Source organism: Juglans regia, chromosome 1 (assembly GCF_001411555.2).
Source record: "Juglans regia cultivar Chandler chromosome 1, Walnut 2.0, whole genome shotgun sequence".
NCBI classification, from domain to species: Eukaryota; Viridiplantae; Streptophyta; class Magnoliopsida; order Fagales; family Juglandaceae; genus Juglans; species Juglans regia.
Genome location: NC_049901.1, coordinates 10,209,504 through 10,233,508, shown reverse-complemented (window position 1 = coordinate 10,233,508; position 24,005 = coordinate 10,209,504). Strand labels below are relative to the sequence as shown.

Sequence of the window (24,005 nt, the reverse complement as noted above, 5' to 3'; positions counted from 1 at the left end):
TTAGCAGTGTGCAATTTACTTCAAGAATAGGGGATCTTCCATTGAATGGATGTGTAATTTGCTTGAGAATTATTTAGTTTGTTATCTTTTGCCAATTTAGCCAAGTTTGTAATGACAGCAAACTAGGAGGCATTACTTCCTAAATGTCCTGGTTAATTTATGAAGAATTAGCTAGCCAGCATAAGCAAATTATTAATTAGAGGCCATTGTAGATCGATAGATCGAAGCTAGCCACTATATATTATCCATGATCAATTGATGTCTTCTTTTTATTAACTTCATGTAAAAATATTTATGACACATGATAATTTTCATAATATATAGATAAATACTATATATTGGCCGGATGAAGACGTAGACTACCACCTATATATCATTGCTTCCCGATTTCATGCTTAATTTGTTCCAGCTTCTTCTGCAGGGCCTAGTTTCCCCAATCTGTATCCTAGTCATGGGGCGCCATGCATGGTTTCCCACTGAATTCGGATTATTTCCAAACATGTATCTTTTGTTCTGATCTGGCTACCAACTATAGATCTCTTGATCTCTCTACCGCCCTCTCTGTTTACATGAATATTAATGTTCTTTAATTAAGCTGCTAATTAATTATAACAACTTTTCCTGGCTGCCGATCAAGCCAACGTGTGCAGTGGCCAGCAAGCTACCCGCCCGATGTTATTGAAGTCTTGTATTATTACCCTGGTAGGTTGATTTTCTTGTCGCTGGTTTGTTGGGCACACCCCGTAGGTGTTGCAGAAAAAGTTTTCAGAGCCTTAAAAGGTACCATTACTATCTGATATTTCTGCAATATCTTTGTCTCTCTTTTTCTGGGAGGGGGTTGAGTATATATATATCAATTATATTATTATATCATATCATTCTAACTTCAATATGTTTTGCTTTTATTACTATATATTTAGTTTGAGTCTCTCGCCGATCGATGATCTCTTCATGCCCTTCTAACTGATCTCACTGTAGAACTAATTCCAAGTACTTCCTCCTAAAAAACTGTTCATTCACTGTATGTATGCCCTCTCATTAATCAATTAGAAACACCATATTATATATATATATATGATCATATATCACTTGCGCGCGCTACAAAACAAAAGTCACTTGCATATATATATATATACATATATATTAATGATCATGAGTACTAGGACAGACAACTCGAACTTTAGAATTTTAGCAGTCTCTTCATGCTGTTTTGAGTTTTGCTAATTCGTTTATCATCATCATTATATATAATTGTCTTTTTTCGTAACCTAGCTAGCAGCTTGCTGCTTGATGTCTATGTCGCCCTTGAAATTGAAAGTAAGGTTAAAGATTAATTATTCTGGTTGGTTCTAGTAGTACTACTGGTCACAAACTAAACAGTTAAGCAGCCTTTTATTTATTTTTTCCAGCAACATTCCAAGCTGGACTTTATTATATATTATGTACAACGTCCTTGTACAAAGCCATCGAAATGAGGGTAAATATTGATGCATGAACCTCTCTAGCTAGCCACGTCGAAATTTCCTAATTCGCATGTGTTGGAATTCGATGATCTGTGCATGCATGCCGCAACAAATTATTTACCATTGGGCGTACAGTACTAGTAGTTTATATATACGTACGTTCCTATTAATTTGATCCCATCATGTCGCATCACATGCATTAATTATATGCTCAGAGGCAATATCAAATTGAAATTAAATTAGTATATATATATATATATATATATAGGATATTGTACATTTGTTATTGACTTATTGTAGCAGTACTACCTACTCGCCTTAACAACTTTCAAAACTGTTCAAATTAATTGAGGACCTTATGATAATTAAATTGGATATTACGAATTGAACCATGCCTTGCTTTGATAATCTTATGAAACTGTCTCACCAATCAGGACAAAACTAACCACTATTTGCTTCATGATCTTAGAAATCACTCAGAGTTTTGTTTGCCTAAAATATATATAATCTAGTATATATTCTGTAATTTGAATATTACTGCATAATTAAATTAGATGACATTAGGAAAGATATTGGACTTTTAATTTTTTTCCTCTTTCTACAATATCATGTGCATGACCTAATTATAATTGCCTGTGTTGCAATATCATACTTAAAATTAACATATTATAACTAACTGAGTTGATCATGTTATTAAACTTGTTCATGTTTCATACTGTGTGACGTTGCTTAAGTCAATAAAGAGTAATGGTGCCAAAAATATTAATACTTAAGAGGGCAGAGAATCATGTACAAGATCAACTTCATATATAAGGCTTTTACCTAGCATTTCTCTCTCTCTCTCTCTATATATATATACACTCATTGATCAATGACTGATCAAGCTGCATATATATTTTTGAGACATCTTCCCCATTAATTAAGGAGAATATGATCTTCTCCATTACACTTGAGATTAATGGATATAATACATATAGTGTAAAATATTGATCAGTCTTTTGATCATTTCAGATTATATATCATGCTGACAAGTACTGAATTAATTAAAATACTTCATAGTTTACACTAGATATAATATATATATATATATATAGAGAGAGAGAGAGAGAGAGGTGACCAGTGCATGCACTAGCTACTAGTTATACTCATGTTAATTCTGCATAATATCACAGGTTGAACTACATTTGCAGGGAATTAGGGATCAATTTTGCAATCAGTCTGCAAGTACGTACTAGCATGCATATTTGCCATAAAAATTAAGAATGTTTTTCCTTTTTCTTTTCGTTTACTATACTAGATGTACATTTATAATATCCGGTAGCTTGCATAATATATTGCATGGTAAAGTACTAGTACTCATGCAGAAGCATTATATTTGAGACAGACTCTAGATCTACATTCAATCACGAGATTAATTTGTAATCCATGCAAGTATTAATTCAAAATATAGCTCTAGCTAGCAAGCTAGGTTGAAAACAGCTAATTAATTGGTTTTACAATTCTCACGTACAGAAATGCATGGTAATTAAGTTATCATCTTGTTTCTTTTCTTTGACTGGAACAAGGGATATTGTTGGCGCTGAGATCAGAAATATCTGATTATGATTTTCATGACTAACTGATCATAATTAATATCTGCTCAAGATCATTAGGTTTTTATATGTTAAACAAGACCCATGCATGATGCATGAGCTTCCATGAATGTTGAAGCCAAAAACTCATGAAGGGTTTCTGTGAATTACACACACACAAACACATAGACATATATATATATATATATATATATATATATAGGTCATGTGTATAAAGCATGAGCTGATGATCACTAGATTATGCATGTTTATTAAGTATATATGAACTAGCTAGCTTGTCATGGTTATCCAAATTAATTGGATACTTCTATATATATATATATATATATATATATATATATATATATATATATATTCTGTAATTTTACTGGGTTTGAGAGGCAGGGCATGATCATTTGCATAAAGAATGATCTAATTATCTAATTAGATTACAACTTGAATACAATTCTAGTACCCCGGCCGTTAGCAGTGTGCAATTTACTTCGAGAATAGGGGATCTTCCATTGAATGGATGTGTAATTTGCTTGAGAATTATTTAGTTTGTTATCTTTTGCCAATTTAGCCAAGTTTGTGATGACAGCACAATAGGAGGCATTACTTCCTAAATGTCCCGGTTAATTTGGACCATTCCCTTAAACAAATAGTAGCATGATGATGAACTAATTGTAATATTCTAAACTAAAGTATAATCATATATAAATAATTGTATCCTTTTAGTGTGATTGTAGGAATAATATTGGTTGTTCAGTTTTTTTGGCAAGCATACTGCGTAGAAGTTTGTTTATATCGCGTGCTTCATCAATGTCGATAACTGGAAGAGGTAGAGGTCGATCAAGCGGCGTGAGCTACGGTCAGGGGAGATCTTAGAGCAATGATGAAGTTTGGAATAAAGTACCCATTGCTGCGATGGATCTTAGAGATGACTCACCCTCAAGCTCATATGACTTAACCGATCCACCTAATGTCGTCCTAAGCACAGAACCGAATGACATGCCAGCAGTTGATTCGTCACTATGCACAAACCCATCTGGTATTAATCTAATTTATATTTATATTGTTTTACATTTTGGATATTGTTTTACATTATACGTTTAACATGTTGATTAATTTAATTATTGAACTATGATGACATTTTCACTCTTGGAAACAATCTAGTACCACTTCACCAGAAGCGTGGGCGAGGAGCTGCAAAGAGCACAAAGTTTGAAAAGGTGCGAAAGTATGGAAAGATACCCTTGAGGATAAAGGACGGTGAAACTGCACCTTGTTGTGAAAACGCTACCTTGTTTACTACAAGGGTTACCTGGTTGGTCAAGCACCATGTGGACTTGAGTCATGCTAGCTGGCACGATGTAACAGCTAATGAGAAGGAAGAATTAATTACAAGCATTCAGGTAAAAGTAGGAGAATGCAATACATGTTCAAATAGAGTAGATGAAAGCCTAACATTGGTAATGTAAAACTCGGGGCTGGGAGATTATAATTAATACTCTTGATGTTTGTCTGTAGGCTGACTTCATCCTCGACTAGACTAAGAAGAACCATCGTGATACGGTTACGAAGACACTACGCAAGGGGTTTAATCATATTCGCTATGATTTACATAGAACCTACAAGCAATATAAGGGCAATGAAGAAGCACTTGCGAATGTGCTACCATCGGTGACACCAGCCACTTGGGTAAAGTTATGTGCTCAATATTCAAGCGATGACTTTAAGGTAAGTTGGTGGAATTTTTTGGTAAAATAGTCACCTGTATTAAATGTTAGTTAGAGTGGTTAGTTTTTGTTAAAATAGTCAACTATATCTACTTATGTTTTTAGTCATATAATCCTCTTGACACCTCTACATTCAATGGATGTATATCATGTCCTATGTGATTGCAGCGGATGTCTGAACGAAATAAAAGTAATGGGGAGAAGCAACAAAACAATTACACGACTGGATGAAGGTCATTTGGGCGGCTAATGGAGATGAGGGTAAGTCTCCATTTTGGTTGCAAGATGCACACCGACTATATGTAACATTATTATTTCTTTGTGCTGCGTGATATGTTAGGCTTCTTCAAAGTTGTGTATTTCCTTTGTGTTCTCTATATATGAATGACTAATATAATTACTTGCACATTTAGTTATGAAAAAACAGAAAAAACACTCAACAATCGTTATTGTTTGTACTTTGTAAGTCTAATCCCATCAATTAATTTGATACCTTGAATGAGAGTTTTATCTTGCAGATTTGAGTTCCATTGTGAATGCTAGCTACTTATACTCTTTTAATTTGTACTCCATAATGGTGTTCATATATTCAATCTAAGTTAGTGTGTAATTTATTTTATTTACAGTCTGGGAATGAGGAGGATTTGGTTAATTTCTTTAAAGACGTCAGGTGGTCAAAGAAGAATGACAAATTTGTGACTCCCATGACGGAAGAGAAATATGTGAGTGTTAATTATTAAGTAAAATCCCATGATGTTCGAGATAAACTGATGTCTATATTTTTAGTGCTAAGTGCATATTACGAGCAATTAACCTGTGTGATGTTTTCCAATGGTTGATAGAATGAGATGGCAGCAAAGATGGTAGAGCTGGAGCTTGAGAAGCAAACTAAGGAGGCTGCAGCAACAATATTTAAGGAAGTTTTGGGCCACAGGCCAGGGTATGGACGGGGACTCGGCGAGATGGTTATTCCCGAGTCATCTAGACAATCAACTAATGCCCGAATAGTATAATTAACTGAACGTGCAGAAAGAAGTGAGAAAGAAACTGCACATTATAAGGCTTTACATGATGACTTACGAGCGAATGTCATGTTATTAATGGAGAAACAAGACAAGTACAACAAGTTTATGGAGAGATATGAGTTAGAGAGGCAGACCCAGGGAGAGTCTCATAGAGAGACTCAGGGACGTGCATAGCCAGTTACTAAATTTGAGGGTAACAATTTTTTGTTAATTTTGGTAAGGAGATGAAACTTAAAATAATATAACAACAAAATGTCTCCCATATCTCCAGAACCTCCTCTTTTGTACATCAGTTTCTTGTGTGGGGTAGGTAGTATATTTTTTGGTTGAGGATATTTTGTAGCTTTTGTCTGGCGATGTACGTTGCTTTTGCCACCGACATGCACATTGGAAGTTCTTGGTCATCAATGTACGATGAAATTGCTATAGCAAGGTAAGTTATCAGTACATACGTAGCATTTTAATAATATTATTAGTACCTGACGGACCTGTAGATTTTCAGTTATTCTTGTTCTGACATTGTTGCTTTTTATGTATCTTTCAACAACTATATGACTAAGAATAAATAACTTGTTTCATCATTGTTCTGAAAATTTTTTCTATTTGGTCAATGAAGTTGCTGAATGCGAGATATCATAGAGGAAATCACCTTGGGTGAGTGCAGCGGACTTGGTATTTACCAGTTCCAATAAGCGCAAATTATGTACTTCTCATATAAAAAATCATAAGTGCATATGGTTTTTCACCTATATAATTTGTTCTTTTTGGTACGTACTTTGTTTGGCAGGATCAAATTGCCAAATGTTGGATTTTTCTCTCATTGGGTACTGTGATTTTGGAAGCTAGCTTTATACCAGACTAAAGAGCTAGCGTACATAGAGACTTTCTGAAATGGACTCGTTAGTCTTCTAAATCATGTATAAGGTAGCTCCAATTTCAGGTGAGACCCTTGTATTAATTGTCAAAGAGTTTCTACGTGTTCTATATATGTACATAATATATACATAGTTGGTTATTTTATTTAGAGATGCAAAGGAAAAAGAAGAGATGCTATCTTTTATTAATTGAATGCCTTGTAACTTGGGCCTTGAATATTATTATTTTGCAGAAATATATTGCATTTCTTTACAGCTGTGTTGAAGCACTTAAAGTAAAATCGGTGAACCAAATTCAGCTCTTCCCATACTTGTTGGAATATGGTGATTAGAAAGAAAAACACTTGCAATGAAGAAGCTGGTGCATTCATGAAGGCAACTTGCTGTTAGACATTTATAGTTTGAACGAAAAACACTTGTAAATTTATATTCCATTATGATATGTTGGATGGTATTATGTAAAACGTACACCTAAATCTTGGTGAATTTTAAATATGTATGTCGAGGTTATTTGAATGATGTTGACATATAATATATATGTGTAATCAGATATAAATTTATCCAAATCTAATATTTATAATTTATTAGCAAGCAATTATCTGTTATGAAATTACAAATATCAGGGAAAATAACACCATAACAAAATACAAGCAAATAGAATGGGTTTTGAAAAAAAAAAAACCATTTCCAGCGAACGTAACTCACCGAAAATAAATACAGCGAGTAATGGGGAGACATTATTTGCAATTATTTGCGGCGACAATATCATCGCCGCAATAATCGACTTCGTGTTTCTGGCAAATGTCAATTATCGCCAGTAATGGAACTTTTCCAGCGACTTAAATTCGCTGCAACGATTATATTTCTGGCGATTTGTAGTCGCCGAAATAGACTTGAGCAACTATGCTAAAAACCTTTACTGGCGATATATAAGATATTTCCAGCGATATATACTCGCCAAAATGTACAGCATTTCTGTCCGTTTTCGAACTCGGCACAAAATGTCTTACTTGGCTGTTTAAAAGCGGCAACATTTGGGCAAACTTATTTAGCCAGAATAATATTTTTGCGGCAAAGGTTGGTAGTATTTGCGGCAATTTGCTTCGCCGGAATAAGTTTATTTCTTGTAGTGGAAGAAGAAAAACAATCTGATCTAAAGGAAGTACTCATAGCTTTTCTCTATTCCGTTTCTTCGATACAGAAACAGTTTCATCTCATCTCATCATTATAATTGTTCCAAATTTTCATATAAAATATAATAAATAATTCAACTTTTTCAAATCTCAAAATAATAATAATAATAATAAATAATATTCTAACAATATTGTATTCAATTTTTAACCTTTATATAAAACTATCTCATCTCATCTCATCTCACTATCCAAATGGGGCGAGTTCTATCACGTATTCTTCGGGCAAGGGATTTGGAGCCATCAATATTGACCAATCCATGTTGAGTTGAAAATGAAGGCGCGCGCTGTTCTTTAAATGTATAAGATTTGAGTCCGATGGGTGAAAATCAACGCGGAAATAGAACTCCCAGCAGCGTTAATGAATGAGGTCCATGCACTGAACATGATTCAAAGTCTTTCACGCGTTAATGTCTCCTTGTTCAAGTAGTATTTTGCAAGCAACTACGGAGCTTGCGATGGGTAGACATTTCGGCCCCACTTTGAGATAGAAAATAAAATATAATAGAAAATAAAAAAAGAATAAGAGAGAATTTAAAAGCTACGTTTTTATCATTCTCAATTGTGATTGAATACAAAAGAAGAAAGAGATGGTTTGTGTTCCCAAACGAGAAGTGAGATGATCTCATCTTATCTTATCTTATCTCATCTCAAAATTTATTATAATTTCATTTCCAAATATCAGTCAAACACAAACAATTTTCAACATGCAATTATATCTTTATTATTAAGATATATGGATGGCCTTACAAACTTACAAAAAGAAACTAGCCAACACCTGCAGCTTGGCATCTCTCATAATTAATTATAAGGAGCTTTGCTACTAGTGATTGTGAGAAGATTTCTACAAACGACATTTTTCAAAATATTTTCTCTCGTTGTTTTTGTTAGGGTATTAAAGATATATACATGCACCAATATATCGTTTACAAGTCTTCACTTCCATGATTAAGAAAAATCATCGATCGTGGTCAACATTTTGTAGTTTTATCATATAAAATATCCAATTTTATCAAAGATTACAAATTAATAATATCTTCGGGTCGTAAATAGCTAGCTAGTTAGCTTGTAATAATTCAAGCTGTGTAGTGTGTTATTATGTGTGGCAAAGTCCAAAAGTTTGGTTCTAAAAATTTTGTGAAAGTAATTAAATAACTGATCAGTCTGCAATCTTTCTCAACTTTTCGTGGAATCCCTCAAATTTGAGATTTTTTTTTTATTATTTTTATCTTTTATCTTTTTAAAGCATGATTTTTTTCGTAGAATAATATTAGGTACGAGTAAAGTTATTAAAGATAGAATTTATTTTGTTTGATTGTGAGTTGATGTTTATTAATTATTTTATCTAGTCAATCCATTTCTGCCTAATTAACCCATTTATATAAAATCTATTGTAGACGTGACAAATTTACGTATTATGTAATCTATTGTCACCCTTAAATGTCAGGTAAGGGGAAGAGGATGGTGTTGATCTTTCTCTCCTAGCTACTGACAGGCAAAAATGCCGGAGGAGATTATAGGTGAACATTGGAGGCAAATTGACACCAGAGGAGGAAAATTGACAAATGTAAGGGACCTCGAGCCCCAAAAGATTTTGTAAAAAACCTTTTTTTAAAAAATAAAAAAGTAAAAATCTTGAATATATTTTTTTTTAATATTTTTGAGGTCTTTCATAAATATAAAAAAATATTAAGGAACTTACTTTTATATTCATTTTTTATGATTTAATTTCCCATAAATGGAAAAATATATATAAAAGATAAAGAAGGAAAGATTATAACCTTAGTTTTATATATAATATGATACAGATAGGATTTTCTTTTGTGATTGTATTCATTTTGCTTGAATTTTTGGCATTTGTTAATTAAAAAATGTTGTATTTAAATAATATTTAAAAATAATATATAAAAAATTTTAAGATGAGATGAAATGTTATCTTACTTCTTAAATATATATGGCCGCAGACTCGCAGGACAATGATGAAAAATGAAAAATACACATAATTTTTCACAACACTTTACACAACAATATTATTTTAAAAGGATTGATATTTTTGTCAACTACTTTATAAAACTAACAATATTTTACAAAAATGTCATTATTTTATATATAATATATGTTGTGAAATATATTATGAAATATATTGCTTGGATATCATTTCTTGGAAAAAGATACAGTACTTCTCTTCTCTCTTGGACGGCAGAGATTGGAATTGGGCGGGGACAATGATTGAGTGAGAGAGGCAAATAATTAAGAGAAAGGTCGTATTGAGGCAATTTATGGCCGCTGAAGAAATTATCATCCCACGAAAAATTATATTCGTGTTTTAGCTTTTATTTAATTATAATAAATTTCATAAAAATATACGCAATGTTCTCTGACCTTTGTCTATATATTTGTGCTGAGCAAGCGTGGCCATTATCATCCAAGAATAACTACCAGACCTAGCCAGCTCCGTAGGGCATCATCATCGTCATCGCGCACGATTCTTTCCCTTCATTTTCTTCCCCAATACATGACCGCCCTATTTGGTCGCTCTAAAGGTTATATATTTTTCTACTAGTTTACAAAGGGGAAGGGAAACATCGATCTCTAGTAAGTCCATAATCTCTTTGGTGAATTTTCTTCATTTTTTACATTTTAATACCAGTTGAAACTTTCTATGATGGATACAAGTCATGGTAATGAATTAGATTATACGGTAGCTCTCTATGAAGCCTCACTTGATGGGTCCGTAAGCACCTTGGACAGTTTGATGCAAAGGGATAGGCTCATTCTTCACAAAATCTCACTCACATCCTTCACCGAAACCCCCTTACACATAGCAGCTTTACTTGGCCACCTCCAATTTACTAAAGCTCTTCTAAAAAGAAAACCCCAACTTGTGGAAAAGGTGGACTCATCTGGCCGAACTGCCCTTCACTTGGCTAGTGCAGAGGGCCACACCCAGGTTGTGAAAGCATTGCTGCAAGCCAATATGGATATGTGCTTAGTTTCTGATCAAGAGAAGAGAATTCCTCTCCACTTAGCCGCAATGAGAGGACACGTAGAAGTTATAAAAGAATTGCTTATTGCCCATCCACGCTCAATCTCTCGGGTGAATCTGTATGGAGACAATGTTTTACATTTGTGTGTTCGGTATAATTGTTTGGATGCTCTGAAATTATTCGTGGAATACTCCGTAAATGATGAAGATTTCGTCAACTCCAAAGACAATGATGGTAACACCATATTGCATTTAGCTGTGATGCTCTGGCAAACGAAGGTACGTTAACAATCTCTAGATCCGTTACATCTTTTTGTTGACCGTTTATCCATATATACGTTCCACTGGAGCCTTAGGCTCATTTGGATATAGAAATATTTCAACTCATTTTATTTTTTTATTTTAATTTTTTTTTTAATTTCTATATAAAATATAATAAACAATTCAATTTTTTTAAATTTTAAAATAAAAATAATATTATAATAATATTTTATTCAACCCATCTAAAATCATCTCATCTCATCTTAACTCACTATCTAAACTAGCCCTCAAAATCTCTTTGTTTTCGTTTGTTTTAGCAAATGGCTAGTCATTTTCCCTAAAGATGCATCTTGCCATGATTTGAAATACGAGCAAGAGAGAAATTTCTGGTGGATGTGACTACAAGACTTGATTGTTCTATATGATCGATGTAGGCTTGACTGATCAGTCGAACCTCTTAAACCCCTTGTGCAAATTTGCCTCCACTTTCTCTTGCTCTTTGATTTTCTACATGATATCGGAGCATAGCCAGATTCCTTGGGTTATCCAATACTTGTCTCTCGTTCTTATCATTTGGCCGGTTAATTTTTTTAAAATTTTTTTATTTCTGTCTAGTTGATCAATGTGTAAACCAGTCTCGAGATCACTACCCTTGGTTTTGGGATCTAATTTTCTGCTATATAGACGCATGGTTGTTGGATGAAACATTAATGGTTGTTGTACTTATCATGCAGACCATAGAATACTTACTTTCGATGCCAGAATTAAAAAGAAAGGCCAATGCCAAAAATAGGATTGGCAACATGACAGCTTTGGATGTCTCAGAGACTTGTCATAGAGATTTCAAATATCTTAAAATCCAAGACATTCTGAAGGCAGCTGGTGTTGGAAGATCCAAGGATCTAAATTCTCCTCTACTACCAGCATTACATGACGAGGAAGCACAATCAGCTCAACCCATTATTGAAGAACAGCCGGCTCTATCAAGGTTTAGGAAATGGTGGAGATACTTTTATTTGTGTCGATGCTTTAAACATTTGAAGAGTCGGGGCAATTGGATCGATGAGACACGTGGCACATTGATGTTGGTGGCCACTGTGATTGCGACCGTGACTTTCCAAGCTGGGCTCAACCCCCCAGGTGGTGTTTGGCAACAAGATTCAAACGATGGTACTGTTAGAGCAGGCACATCAATATTTCAATCTCATATGAACTCCGATGGTATTGATCGGTATTATTACGAATTATTCTTGTATTTCAACGCCACCTCTTTTGTTGCAGCTCTAAGCGTTCTACTTGTGGTAATTAGTGGATTTCCTCTGAGAAACAAGTTTTTTATATGGTTTTTGACCTTGACCATGATTATTGCAATCGGGGCAATGGCATTGTCCTATTTCAAGGCACTGTATTTGGTGAACCCGAGATATTTGGAAGCAGATTCTGTACCGCTCATTTATGTTGCGGTGTTTCTGGTTTCTGGTGCGATTCACATAATCCGCCTAATTACCTGGCTAATTACCTGCAAGCGTCCAGCAAACGATGCCATCAAGGTCTAAAAGAAAATTTGTCATAGAAGTTGAAATGATTTTAGATCATGCTGCTGGATGCATCATATCTTTGTTCTATACATATGCGAAGCAGTTTGCTGCAAGGAATGGTTGCATTTACTGTTTGTTAATTCTGTTGGCTCTACTGATCTAATGAGTATTGGGTCAGATATTGTATGGTACTATTGTATGGATTTCGGTACGTATTGTCTGTTTCTGCTGGGAATCAACACTTTTTTAAAAGCAAAAGTTGTTTCATTGTTTGAGATTTGTTATATACGCAATATATTAATAACATGCAAACATATGTTATTTATATATATATATATATATATAAACGAGCCCGAACTTGTCCAAAAAATAAAACAAGTTTGAACTTAATTTCAATATAGAGCTAATTAAGCTCTACAGCCATTACTTGCCCAAACTAAGGTTAGTTACAACCCTGATCTTATTCATAACTTGCTCAAACTAAGGTCGACTGCATATTTGATTTATTCTGATTAATTTGATTCAAGTGCATACGATATGATTTGTGCACTGAAGACTTGAATTATTACAAGCTAGCTAGCTAGCTATTTACGACTCGAAGCTATTATAATTTGTAATCTTTGATAGAATCGGATATTTACATGATAAAACTACAAAATGTTGATGTTGCATGACTAATATAAGAGGGGGGGTGAATTGGGTTGTATTTAAAAATTCGCAATTATAAATTAAATACACCATATAAAATATGAACAAAATGCGAAGGAGTAGTAAATATAAAGAGTAAGGGTAAAAGGAAGCAAACTCAATATTTTAACGAGGTTCAGCCCCACTGCTTACGTCATCGCCAGTATTTTAACGAGGTTCAGCCTCGTCAGTATTTTAACGAGGTTCAACCCCACTGCTACAAAGAATCCGTGTATAACACCCTATACACTTACAATCACCTTACACGTGGCGATTCAACATCTATTCCATGTGTAGAACACATTCTACACACACAAGGATTATATACATAATTTTATTGATACAAGAGTTGATAGTGGATAGGTTATCAGAAAACACTCCTCAATGAGTGAAATAAGAACAATACAGTGCAAAACTATATATCTATCAAAATAAACAAGAGTTAAGGCTCAATACTTAGAGAAGAGAGATTGAAAACTTTGAATGGATGTTGTAAAACTTGCAATTGATGTGTATGTGATCTTGTTGTTGTCTTCTTAATTTGAAGAACTCAAATGAGCTATTTATAGGCATATAAGACTTCATTTTCAAATTTAAAAAATATTCACTTGTCAAAGACATCATCATTCACTTTTCAAAATTTTCAAATCAAAGTTTCTCCTTTTTGCAATTGTCAAAGACAAAATTATTTACTTTTCAAATTTTCAAATCAAAGTTTTACTTTTTGCAATTATCAAAGACAACATCATTCACTTTTCAAAATATTCAAATAAAAGTTTCTCTTTTTTACAATTGTCAAAGATAACATCATTCACTTTTCAAAATTTTCAAATCAAAGTTTCTCATTTTTGCAATTGTCAAAGACAATATCATTCACTTTTCAAAATTTCAAATCAAAATTTTATTTCTCGCAATTATCAAAGACAATATCATTCATTTTTCAAAATATTCAAATAAAAGTTTCACTTTTCGCAATTGTCAAAGACAACATCGTTCACTTTTCAAAATATTCAAATCAAAGTTTCTCCCTTTTAAAATTGTCAAAGACACCATCTTTTACTTTTCAAAATTTTCAAACCTAATCTATTACTTTTCGCATATGAAAAAGTGCATTATTTACTTTTCAAAATTTTCAAACAAAATCTACTTTTTGCATATGTCAAAAAGAGTATCAATCACTTTTGAAAAGTTTCAAATAAAACATGCACATGTGAAAAATGATAATCAATCATCTTTTAAATTTTCAAAATTCAAACTTTTAATCATGTCATGCACATGTGAAAGATGACAATCAATTATCTTTAAACAAATCAAATTTCAAACATTTAATTTTCAAATATGTCATGCACATGTGAAAAATGTAATTTGATGCTTTATGATAAAATATTAATTTTGAGCCTTAATCCAATTTCAAATTTTATCAAGAGATGCACATAATTACTCTAAGAGTTTCATTTGTGAGATTGTTTCCTTTCTTGCTCATACTGGGTTCATTGATGTGCTTGGCTTCATTGTGTAGACAACTTGAGCTTGAGATTACTTTATGTATGAATTCATTTGTTATCATCAAAATCCATATGTAAATATATAATTTTATGATGTTTGAAACCTTAGGTTCAATAGTTGACCACGATAGATGATTTTTCTTAATCTTTGAAGTAAAGACTTGTAAGCAATATAACGATGTATATATTGTAAGAAAGCCAGCCTGACTATGCATGGCTATTGTATTGATTTAAATAGTGAATACAATAATCAAATACTCCAAAGTACAATATGACTAAAGTTACGTACCAGTTATCCATGAAAATCATAATTTGCTATACAAGGAAGTAATGGATTACAGAATGTACAAGAGTATAAATACATAGGCTAGTATCAAGGCATACTATTGGCAGTGTATCACGACATAGCAATGGGAATATATCTTTGAGAATATATCTTGACATTCCCCCTCAAGCTCAAGTTGGTACAGGACCAAAGAAAAGCTAAGCTTGTTGCGATGGGGAAAAATTTTAGGAGCAAATAGGGGCTTGGTGAAAATGTCCACAACTTGGTATGCCCCGGACACATGAGCCAAGGAAATAATACTACGAGCTACCTGTTCACGGACAAAGTGTACTTCAATCTCAATATGCTTAGTGTGATGGTGATACACAAGATTTTTGGCCATATTGATAGCATTGATACTGTTACAATAGAGAGTAGGAGGTGGAAAAGAGTAGCCGAGGCTCTTAAAAAGATTAGTGAACCACATAAGCTCAGCAGTAGTGGCAGCCAATGCGGGTATTCTGCTTCAGTAGTCGATCTAGAAATGGTAGCTTGTTTCTTTGCTGCCCAAGAGAGCAGAATATTTCCCAAGTAAATGGCAAAGCCAGTAGTGGATCGATGATCATCACAGGAGCCAGCCTAATCGGCATCACAGTATCCATGTAATGAAGTAAGATCAGATGGAGTAAAGTGAAGCCCAAGGTGCAGAGTGCCTTTTAAGTAACAAAGATGCGCTTGGTAGCAACTAGATGTGGCTCTCTTGGAGATTACAAAAATTGACAAACAAAATTCACTGCATAGGCTATGTCAAGCCTGGTGATCATGAGGTACTGAAGAGAGCCCACAAGTTGCTAATAAAGCATTGGATTATAGAGAGGAGCACCATCATGAGCGCCTAGTTGAATACCAAGGACCAAAGCTGTAGGAGTAGGCTTAGCACCATCGAGGCCAAACTTCTATAGGATAGATAAGAGATAATGAGTCTGTGTAAGAGTGAGAGAGGAGTCTTCCCATGAAACTTGAAGACCCAAAAATAATGCAAGCCCCCAAATCCTTCATATGAAAGGCAGAGGACAAATGAGAAATAAGCTTGCGAATGAGCACCAAAGAACTGCCAGTGAAAATTATATCATCTACATAGATTAGCAACATAATAATATCCACACCTTTGCGCTGATAAAATAGAGACGGATAGTATGGGCAACTGTGAAAATTCATTTGCTGAAAATTCAGAGTGAGAGAGAAAATGCAACTTTGAAGATTTTTCCAAAGCAGAACTTTCACAAAACACATAACTTTTATTAAAAGAAGGTAAATTTGTAGACAATATCTCAAGTATTCGAGAGTGTGGGTGCCCAAGTCTAGCATGCCATAACATGGAGAACCCTTTATTATGTAGAAGAGCAACTGGAATACGCGGAGACCACAAAAGGATTGATCGGATATAATCCATTAGAGATGGAGTTGTTAAGCATCACACTATTCATCTTTAGGCCTTTAACGAGGAAACCCCAAGGATAAAACAAGAAGCAACAATAAAAGTCTTTTGATAATTGAGAAACTGAGATTAGATTTTTCTTAATGGTAGGAACAATGAGAACGTTGGACAAGGTGACATCAGTAGAAGGAATACGAAAATTATCAACAACAGAAATTGGTAAGCCATCACCATTTCCAACAATGACAGACTATTGACGAGAATAAGTGTGTTTACCATGAGCATCACTGCCATTGATAGTCATGTGTTGGTTAGCCTCGGTGTCAAGATACCAAGTTTCATCTACTTTGTCACCCACATCTAGGGCAGCAAAGGCTTTACATTGTTCAATGTCATCATCTGGATCACAACAATTATCATTCTTGTGGTTCAGACCACCACACCGAAAACAGGTGATACGATTGGAGCCACGACCTTGGGAGGAAGAGGACTGGGAACGAACTCCAGTTGAGTTTCCTTGAGAATGATCATGATTTTTGGTGCATTTTGATCGAAAAAATGAGTTGCAGCCATGACCACTACCACCACGATTTTCTTTGAAACCTGAAGCATAGGCACCACGGTTTGTATACATAGCAACAACAATGGACAAAGCATGCATAATAGAAATTCTTAGTTCAAAATCTTAAAGCTTGCTTATAACACTCTCCGAGGGAGGAAAAACTTCCTGAGCATTGATGCCAGCGACAATTGGATCAAATTCTAAGCCAAGGCCATGAAGAATACATATGATGAAATCATCATCATCAATTGGTTTACCTGCACCACGAAGAGTGAGAGCCAAGGATTTGGCTTTGTGCAGATAATCTTCAAGAGAGGAGACACATTTTGTAAACTATCGAAGTTCACCCTTCATTTGTTGGATACGATCTCTAGTGTGCGTACCATATAAGGTTTCCAGAACATCCCAAGCATCATGGGAAGACTCACAACTGACCACCTGAGACAAGAGTACATCAAAGAGGGAGCTATTCAACCAACCCATAATCAATTGCTCAACGTGGAGCCACTTTGCTGCCGCAAGATTCGGATGCATTTCACCATCTTCACCAAGAATGGTAGAAGGTGGACAAACAACATTTTTCACATAGCTGAGGAGGCCATGACCACAAAGAACAGGAACACCTTGCGCTTTCCAAAGCAAGTAGTTGTTGGAGGCTAATTTAGTAGAAATATCAGGAAGTGTGGTTTTGATTGGCGAAAAATAAAGAGAAGAAGAATCTGCCATAGGTGGAATGAAAGATGAAGAAGAAGACTCCATGTGTGAAATAAAAAACTGCAAGATTCCAAGGATCCATACCGCAAGGCCAAGCCGTTGTTTGGTTTTAGGACCTTAAGGAGTCAGGGGGTTTGAAGCATTGGGAGAGTTTCACAAAGACTTTATTGGTTAGGTTTGAGCCATCTTCATATGATGACCCCATGGAAGCCTTAACAAGGCTGAAACAGACTGGATCTATAGAAGAATATAAGTCTAATTTTGAGTCACTGTCAAATAGACTTAAGGGACTGTCTGAATGGTATAAACTAAGATGTTTTCTTAGTGGGCTCAAGGATGAGATAATGTTAACTGTGAGAATGTTTCATCCTAACAACTTGTTAACAGCGTACAGTCTTGCAAAAATCCAAGAGGAAAATGTGGGCATTAATAGAAAATCTCATAACCGTGACATTGGAATTTTGAAATTACCCCTTGCGGCAACAAACAACAATGTTAGATTCGGGTCTAAGGCTATTGTCCTTGTGCAGAAAATCAAACCACAACAAATGAAAGAGAGGCATGAAAAGGGCCTCTGTTATTACTGCGATTCTAAATGGAATCCAGGACACAAGTGCCAATAGCCAAAATTATTTTTGATAGAGGAGGAGCCAGTTGAAGTTCCCTTACAAGTGGAAGAAAATGAAAATGATGAAATATTTGATTTGACCACCAATCTAGCCCAACCTGAAATTTCCCTTACTGCACTTATTGGATCACTATTAGGACTATGAGAATCAAGGGGTGGTTGGGAAGTCAAGTGATAGTGGTGCTGGTTGACACTGGCAGCACTCACAATTTCTTGGACCTCTTAGTAGCAAAAATTGGGGGTTTGAATGTGAATCATGGAGAGAAGGTGAGTGTTAGGGTGGCCAATGGAGAACTTGTAGGTTGTGATGGGAAATCTGCTGTGAAGATTAAAGTGTAGGGTCATCTTTCACCCTAGATACTTATTTACTAGTGCTAGTGGGTTGTGATATGGTGTTAAGGGTACAGTGCCTACATGTGTTGGGACCCATTTTGTGGAACTTCAAGGAATTGCCAATGCAAATCCAGCACAAAGGGCAGAAAGTTTGTTTACAAGACTTATGTCCTTCCAAGTTAATTGAAGAGGGAAATTTAAATAAGAATCACAAGCTAGAAAAAAGAGGGGTGTTATTACTACATATTGAAACCAAAGAAGAAAGGTTGTTTGGGAGTATTCATGCTGCTGTACAGATGTTACTTGATCAATATAAGGAAGTTTTTGGTGAACCAAAAGGGTTACCCCCACCGAGAATGCAAGACCATGCTATTCCCCTTTACCCAAACATCAAACCTATTTCAGTGAGGTCTTACTGATACCCTTACTTCCAAAAAGATGAGATTGAAAAAATTGTAAAAGAATTGCTAAGTTCAAGGTTAATAAGACCCAGTACCAGCCTTTATTCATCCCCGGTGTTACTTGTTAGGAAGGCGGATGAGACATGGAGAATGTGTGTGGATTACCGAGCCTTGAACAATGTGAAAATTAAGGATAAATTCCCCATTCTAGTTATGGAAGAGTTGTTGAATGAACCCAATGGGTCAAAGTTCTTTTCTAAGCTAGACCTACACTTGGGTTATCACCAAATTCGGGTTAAGGCTAAAGATATATATAAATATATATATATATACAAGAAGGACTCATTCCAAGCAAATATTTTGAAAAATCAACTGAAAGATTATTCTCGGCAAATGGCTCAAAGATGACCATTAATTATGAGCTCAATAATGCTCATGTTTGCCAGGATAATATTTGTTTTAGGATTCCCTCTGTTTTAGTCAAAAACATGTCTGACAAAGTGATTTTGGGAATCCCTTTTATCTCTTCTTTATATCCTTTCATGACTGAGAAAGACGGTATCACTACCGACCCTTTTGGTCAGAAAGTAAAATTTCACTTTGCTTCCCGTTTTGAAATTGATTCGGATAAAAGCAAGAAATCTTTGTTTTTAGCAAAACAAAAACATTTGAATTTCCTTCAACAGGAAATCAAATACAAAAAGATTTCTGAACAATTATCCAATTCTATTTTGATTTCAAGAATTGATGCTTTCAACAAACGTTTAATTACAGATGTTTGTTCTGATTTACCCAATGTTTTTTGGTATAGGAAGAAACACATAGTTTCTCTCCCATACATTAAAGGGTTTAATGAAGCCAATATTCCAACAAAAGCTAATTCTATCCAGATGAATAGCAAAACGCTGGAATATTGTCAAAAGGAGATAAATGATCTTCGTAATAAAGGCATTATCAGAAATAGCAAGTCACCCTGGTCTTGTCCTGCTTTTTATGTCCAGAAAAATGCTGAACTAGAGAGAGGTACCCCCCGTCTGGTTATTAATTACAAACCCTTGATATATATATATATATATATAAGACAACGTTTAGGACTCATGAAGGACGCTATGAGTTCCTTGTCATGCCTTTCGGGTTAACAAATGCACTTTCTATTTTTCAAAGCTTAATGAATGACATTTTTAAATCCTATTCAAGAAAGTTTTTGTTGATATTTTTTGATGATATTCTAGTGTACAACAACTTATTGCAGGAGCACATAGAGCATATAAGGGTAACTCTTGAGGTGTTGAGACAGGATGGTTTGTTGTCCAAAATGTCAAAGTGTAGATTTGCCACTCTAGAAGTAGCTTACTCGGGACATGTGATTTTAGCTAGTGGAGTTAAAGTTGACCAAGACAAACTGCGGGTAGTGGAGGAATGGTCATTTCCTACTTCATTGAAGTATCTAAGAGGGTACCTAGGGCTCACAGGGTATCATCGAACGTTTTTTTAGGGTTATGGGAGTCTTGTGTGGAGTGAGGAAACTAAAGAGGCATTCCAAAATTTAAAGAAGGCATTGACCCAACCCCCAATGTTAATTCTTCTTGACTTTTCTCTACCCTTTATAATAGAGTGTGACGCTTCGGGAAGTGCTATAGGGACTGTTCTTATGTAGAAAAACAGACCAATATCATTTTATAGTAAAGCTTTGAAGGGAAGGGTGTTAGCCTTATCAACTTATGAAAATGAGTTTTATGCACTTGTGATAACAGTGCAAAAGTGGAGGCCGTATCTACTGGGAGAACCTTTTGTTGTGAAAACTGATCATCAAAGTCTTAAATATTTATTGGAGCAAAAGATAGGCAGTCCCATGCAACATAAGTGGGTATCTAAATTGTTGATTTATGATTTATTAGTTGAATATAAAAAGGGAAAGGACAATAGAGTAGCTGATGCATTATCCAGGAGGTCAAAGGGGGAGTCTACTAAGGAGGACTCTAACTTCTATCCCTTTGCCAACTCTGGAGTAGCTAGAATAGATTAAACAAGGGTATTGTGCAACGCACCTGAAGGTGCAGGAATTATTGCTGAGGTTTAAGAAAAGAGAAGATGAAGCTTTCAGACAAAGGCTTCTACATCTACTGCACCCTAGTCCTATTAGGAGGCATTTTGGCTATGATAAAACTCTGCATAGGGTCAGGAGGGACTTTCATTGGCAGGGTATGAAGTTAGATGTCAAACAGTTGATTAGAAACTGTGACACTGGCCATAGTGTAAAGGCAAATCAGTCCAAACCTAGTCGGTTGTTGCACCCACTACCCACCCCCTCACAGCCATGGTCAGAAATTACTATGGACTTTATTGAGGGCTTATCTTCTTCACAAGGGCTAAACTATTTTTGGGTTGTAGTGGACAGGTTCACAAAATATGCACATTTCACACCCCTAGCCCATCCCTTCACTGGAAAAACAGTAGCATAATTGTTCACTCAAAAAATTTTGAAGTTACATGGAATGCCCTAGTCAATCATTTTTTATAAGGATGGCACATTCACCAGCCTTGTCTGGAAAAAATTATTTAAGATTCAGGGGTTGAGCTAGCCTTAAGTACTGCTTATCATCCTCAGGTGGACGGACAGTCGGAAGCAGTAAATAAGACATTGGAGAATTATCTAAGGTGTTTTGCATGGGAACGACCTAAGGATTGGGCCCATTGGATCCCTTTAGCTGAGTACTAGTACAACAGATGTCAACACTCCTCAACCCGTGTAACCCCATTTGAAGCTCTTTACAGCTATTCCTCACCCAGAGTGTTGAACTACACCCTTAGGCTAGCCAAAACCGAAATGGTGGAGGAAAACCTAAGAACTAGAGATCAGATGTTGTAGTTGTTGAAACAAAATTTACAAAGATCACAAGACCGTATGAAAAAATATGCGAATCTAAAAAGGAAATAGTAGATTTTTCAGGTGGGAGATTGGGTGTACTGACGCCTCTAGCCATATTGACAGACCTCTGTTGCTCGCCACCGCAGCCTCAAGTTTGCACCGCGGTTCTACGGGCCATTTCAAGTGACCCACTGTGTCAGGGAGGTGACTTACAGGCTCCAGCTGCCGAAAACAGCAGCCATTCATCCTGCTTTTCACGCTTCACAGCTGAAGAATAAGCTTGGAAGGCAGATCGCGGCCCTTCCAACCATCCCTCCTGTAAATCTTGGCGGAGTACTCAAGCCTGAGCAAGAGAAGCTGTTGGATCGAATGGTTTGCAAGGTGAAAAATCGCCTTCAAATCGAGATATTAGTGCAATGGCAGGGTATGTCGAAGGACTGTGATACCTCGTATTTTAGTGTATTTTTTTAATGAAGGATTATTTTAATTAATTTAGATATTGGTTCCCTTGTTTTAAATTTATCGATTTCTTGTTTGATTTATTTTATAATTCTTAAGTTGTGAAATTTACTTTGATGTGCTTTCTTGATATTAATTAGTGTTTGCATTTAAATTGCTCTTTGCTTTAATGAATAATTTTATTATTGGACTTTAATTATTTTATTTTATTAATATTGATTTGCAGTGTTTTTATTTGGCTCTTATGTATTTTTTTTATTGTGCCTTTTTCTTTTGTTGGACTTTTATATTTTCGGACTGAGCCTGTTTGAGTGTGTTTTATTTTTTTCTTTTGGGCCTTGCCCTTTTGGTCCCCAGCCCAACCTGTGAGCCTTCAACCTTGCCTAGTAAATACCCCCCCCCAAACGGCGTCGTTTGGTCCAGCCCTTAGGCCTTCTTCATCTATTTTTCTTCTTATGCGCCGTTGCTTCTCCACCTTTCAATTTCAGATTTCATTTCCCCTTTCTTCAATCCATGCGGCTACTGCTTCTCCTCTTCTCCTTTATTTTATGTCATTCTTTCCTCTGTTTTTCATTGAGTTGCCGTCTACAGTGTTCCTTCTTCCTCTCCATTTTATTTTTGGATCTTCCCCTTTGCAAGTCAGCAAACGCCACCACTCATTCCCCCATCTTCGGCTGGTAATGTTTCCATTTCCATCTTTTTAATTTTTGGTTTCCCTTTTTTCTGTAAAACCTTGCAAATCTCTTCCTTTTTAGCATATACTTTTCATATGTTTTTCTCTCCATTTGCAGGTTTGTCCTTGAGCCTCCATTGTTGTGCTTTCTCTTAAATCTTCCTTACTAATTTTGTGGCTCATGCTTGTGATTTATTCCCATTGCATTCCCTTTTTGTTTGGCCCTTCACTGTTTTGTCTTTTTGTCGTGCCCTGTTTTTGCCATAAAAGCAGTGAGCTTCACTCGTATCTTGGTGATTTTGGTGCTTGCCGTGAGTGCATCTTTTGCTACTGCTTGTTGCCTCTCGGTTTCCCTTGGGTAAGTCTCTGCCGCTACTCATCTCCTAATTTTCTTTTGTCTTGTGGTAGTTTTCTTAAGAAGGAAATATACGAATGTTTGTGTATCTCGGTTACTCTAATAATATTAGGTGTTTTTACCATTTTGCCTTCTTTGAAACATGAGTTAATATTACGCTTATTAATCTAAAAGCTTGAGTTTTGTTTTACGTGGGTTACAGTCTATTTTGGGCATAGATGTATGGGCTTATAAACTAAGTCAATATACTAGTGCTGTTAACAAAATATTTATAAGTTGATCATGTTGTAGTTTTTATATGTCAAATTCACTTTGTATGAGTTTTGTTTTAAATACAAATTAAATAAATATTTGAAAGATATTATTAGTATTAATATTTTTTTAAGTACATTGTAATGAGAGATTTTTCTTTTGAACTCTTTAAAGAGATACTAATTAGTCTATTTTTATTAAATGAAATATTTGCTC

General features: G+C 35.2%; 1 protein-coding gene and 1 pseudogene across 1 annotated transcript; one reads left to right on the top strand and one right to left on the bottom strand.

The window, feature by feature from the left end:
- The first annotated feature begins 10,320 nt into the window (after positions 1-10,320).
- On the top strand, positions 10,321-12,902 carry LOC109021058 (protein ACCELERATED CELL DEATH 6-like). The gene is made up of 2 exons (XM_035687478.1): positions 10,321-11,128; positions 11,845-12,902. The coding sequence occupies exons 1-2, from the start codon at positions 10,526-10,528 to the stop codon at positions 12,664-12,666; spliced, it is 1,425 nt and encodes a 474-aa protein (XP_035543371.1). The 5' UTR covers positions 10,321-10,525; the 3' UTR covers positions 12,667-12,902.
- A 4,373-nt stretch (positions 12,903-17,275) lies between these two features.
- On the bottom strand, positions 17,276-17,357 carry LOC118344308 (annotated as a pseudogene).
- Between the last annotated feature and the right edge of the window lie 6,648 nt (positions 17,358-24,005).

What these genes read in the sequence shown, in the direction of transcription:
- LOC109021058 (XM_035687478.1), top strand. Translation starts at nt 10,526, where the DNA reads ATGATGGATACAAGTCATGGTAATGAATTAGATTATACGGTAGCTCTC. An exon ending in TGATGCTCTGGCAAACGAAG is followed by an intron (nt 11,129 to 11,844) that starts GTACGTTAACAA and finishes CTTATCATGCAG; the next exon opens with ACCATAGAATACTTACTTTC.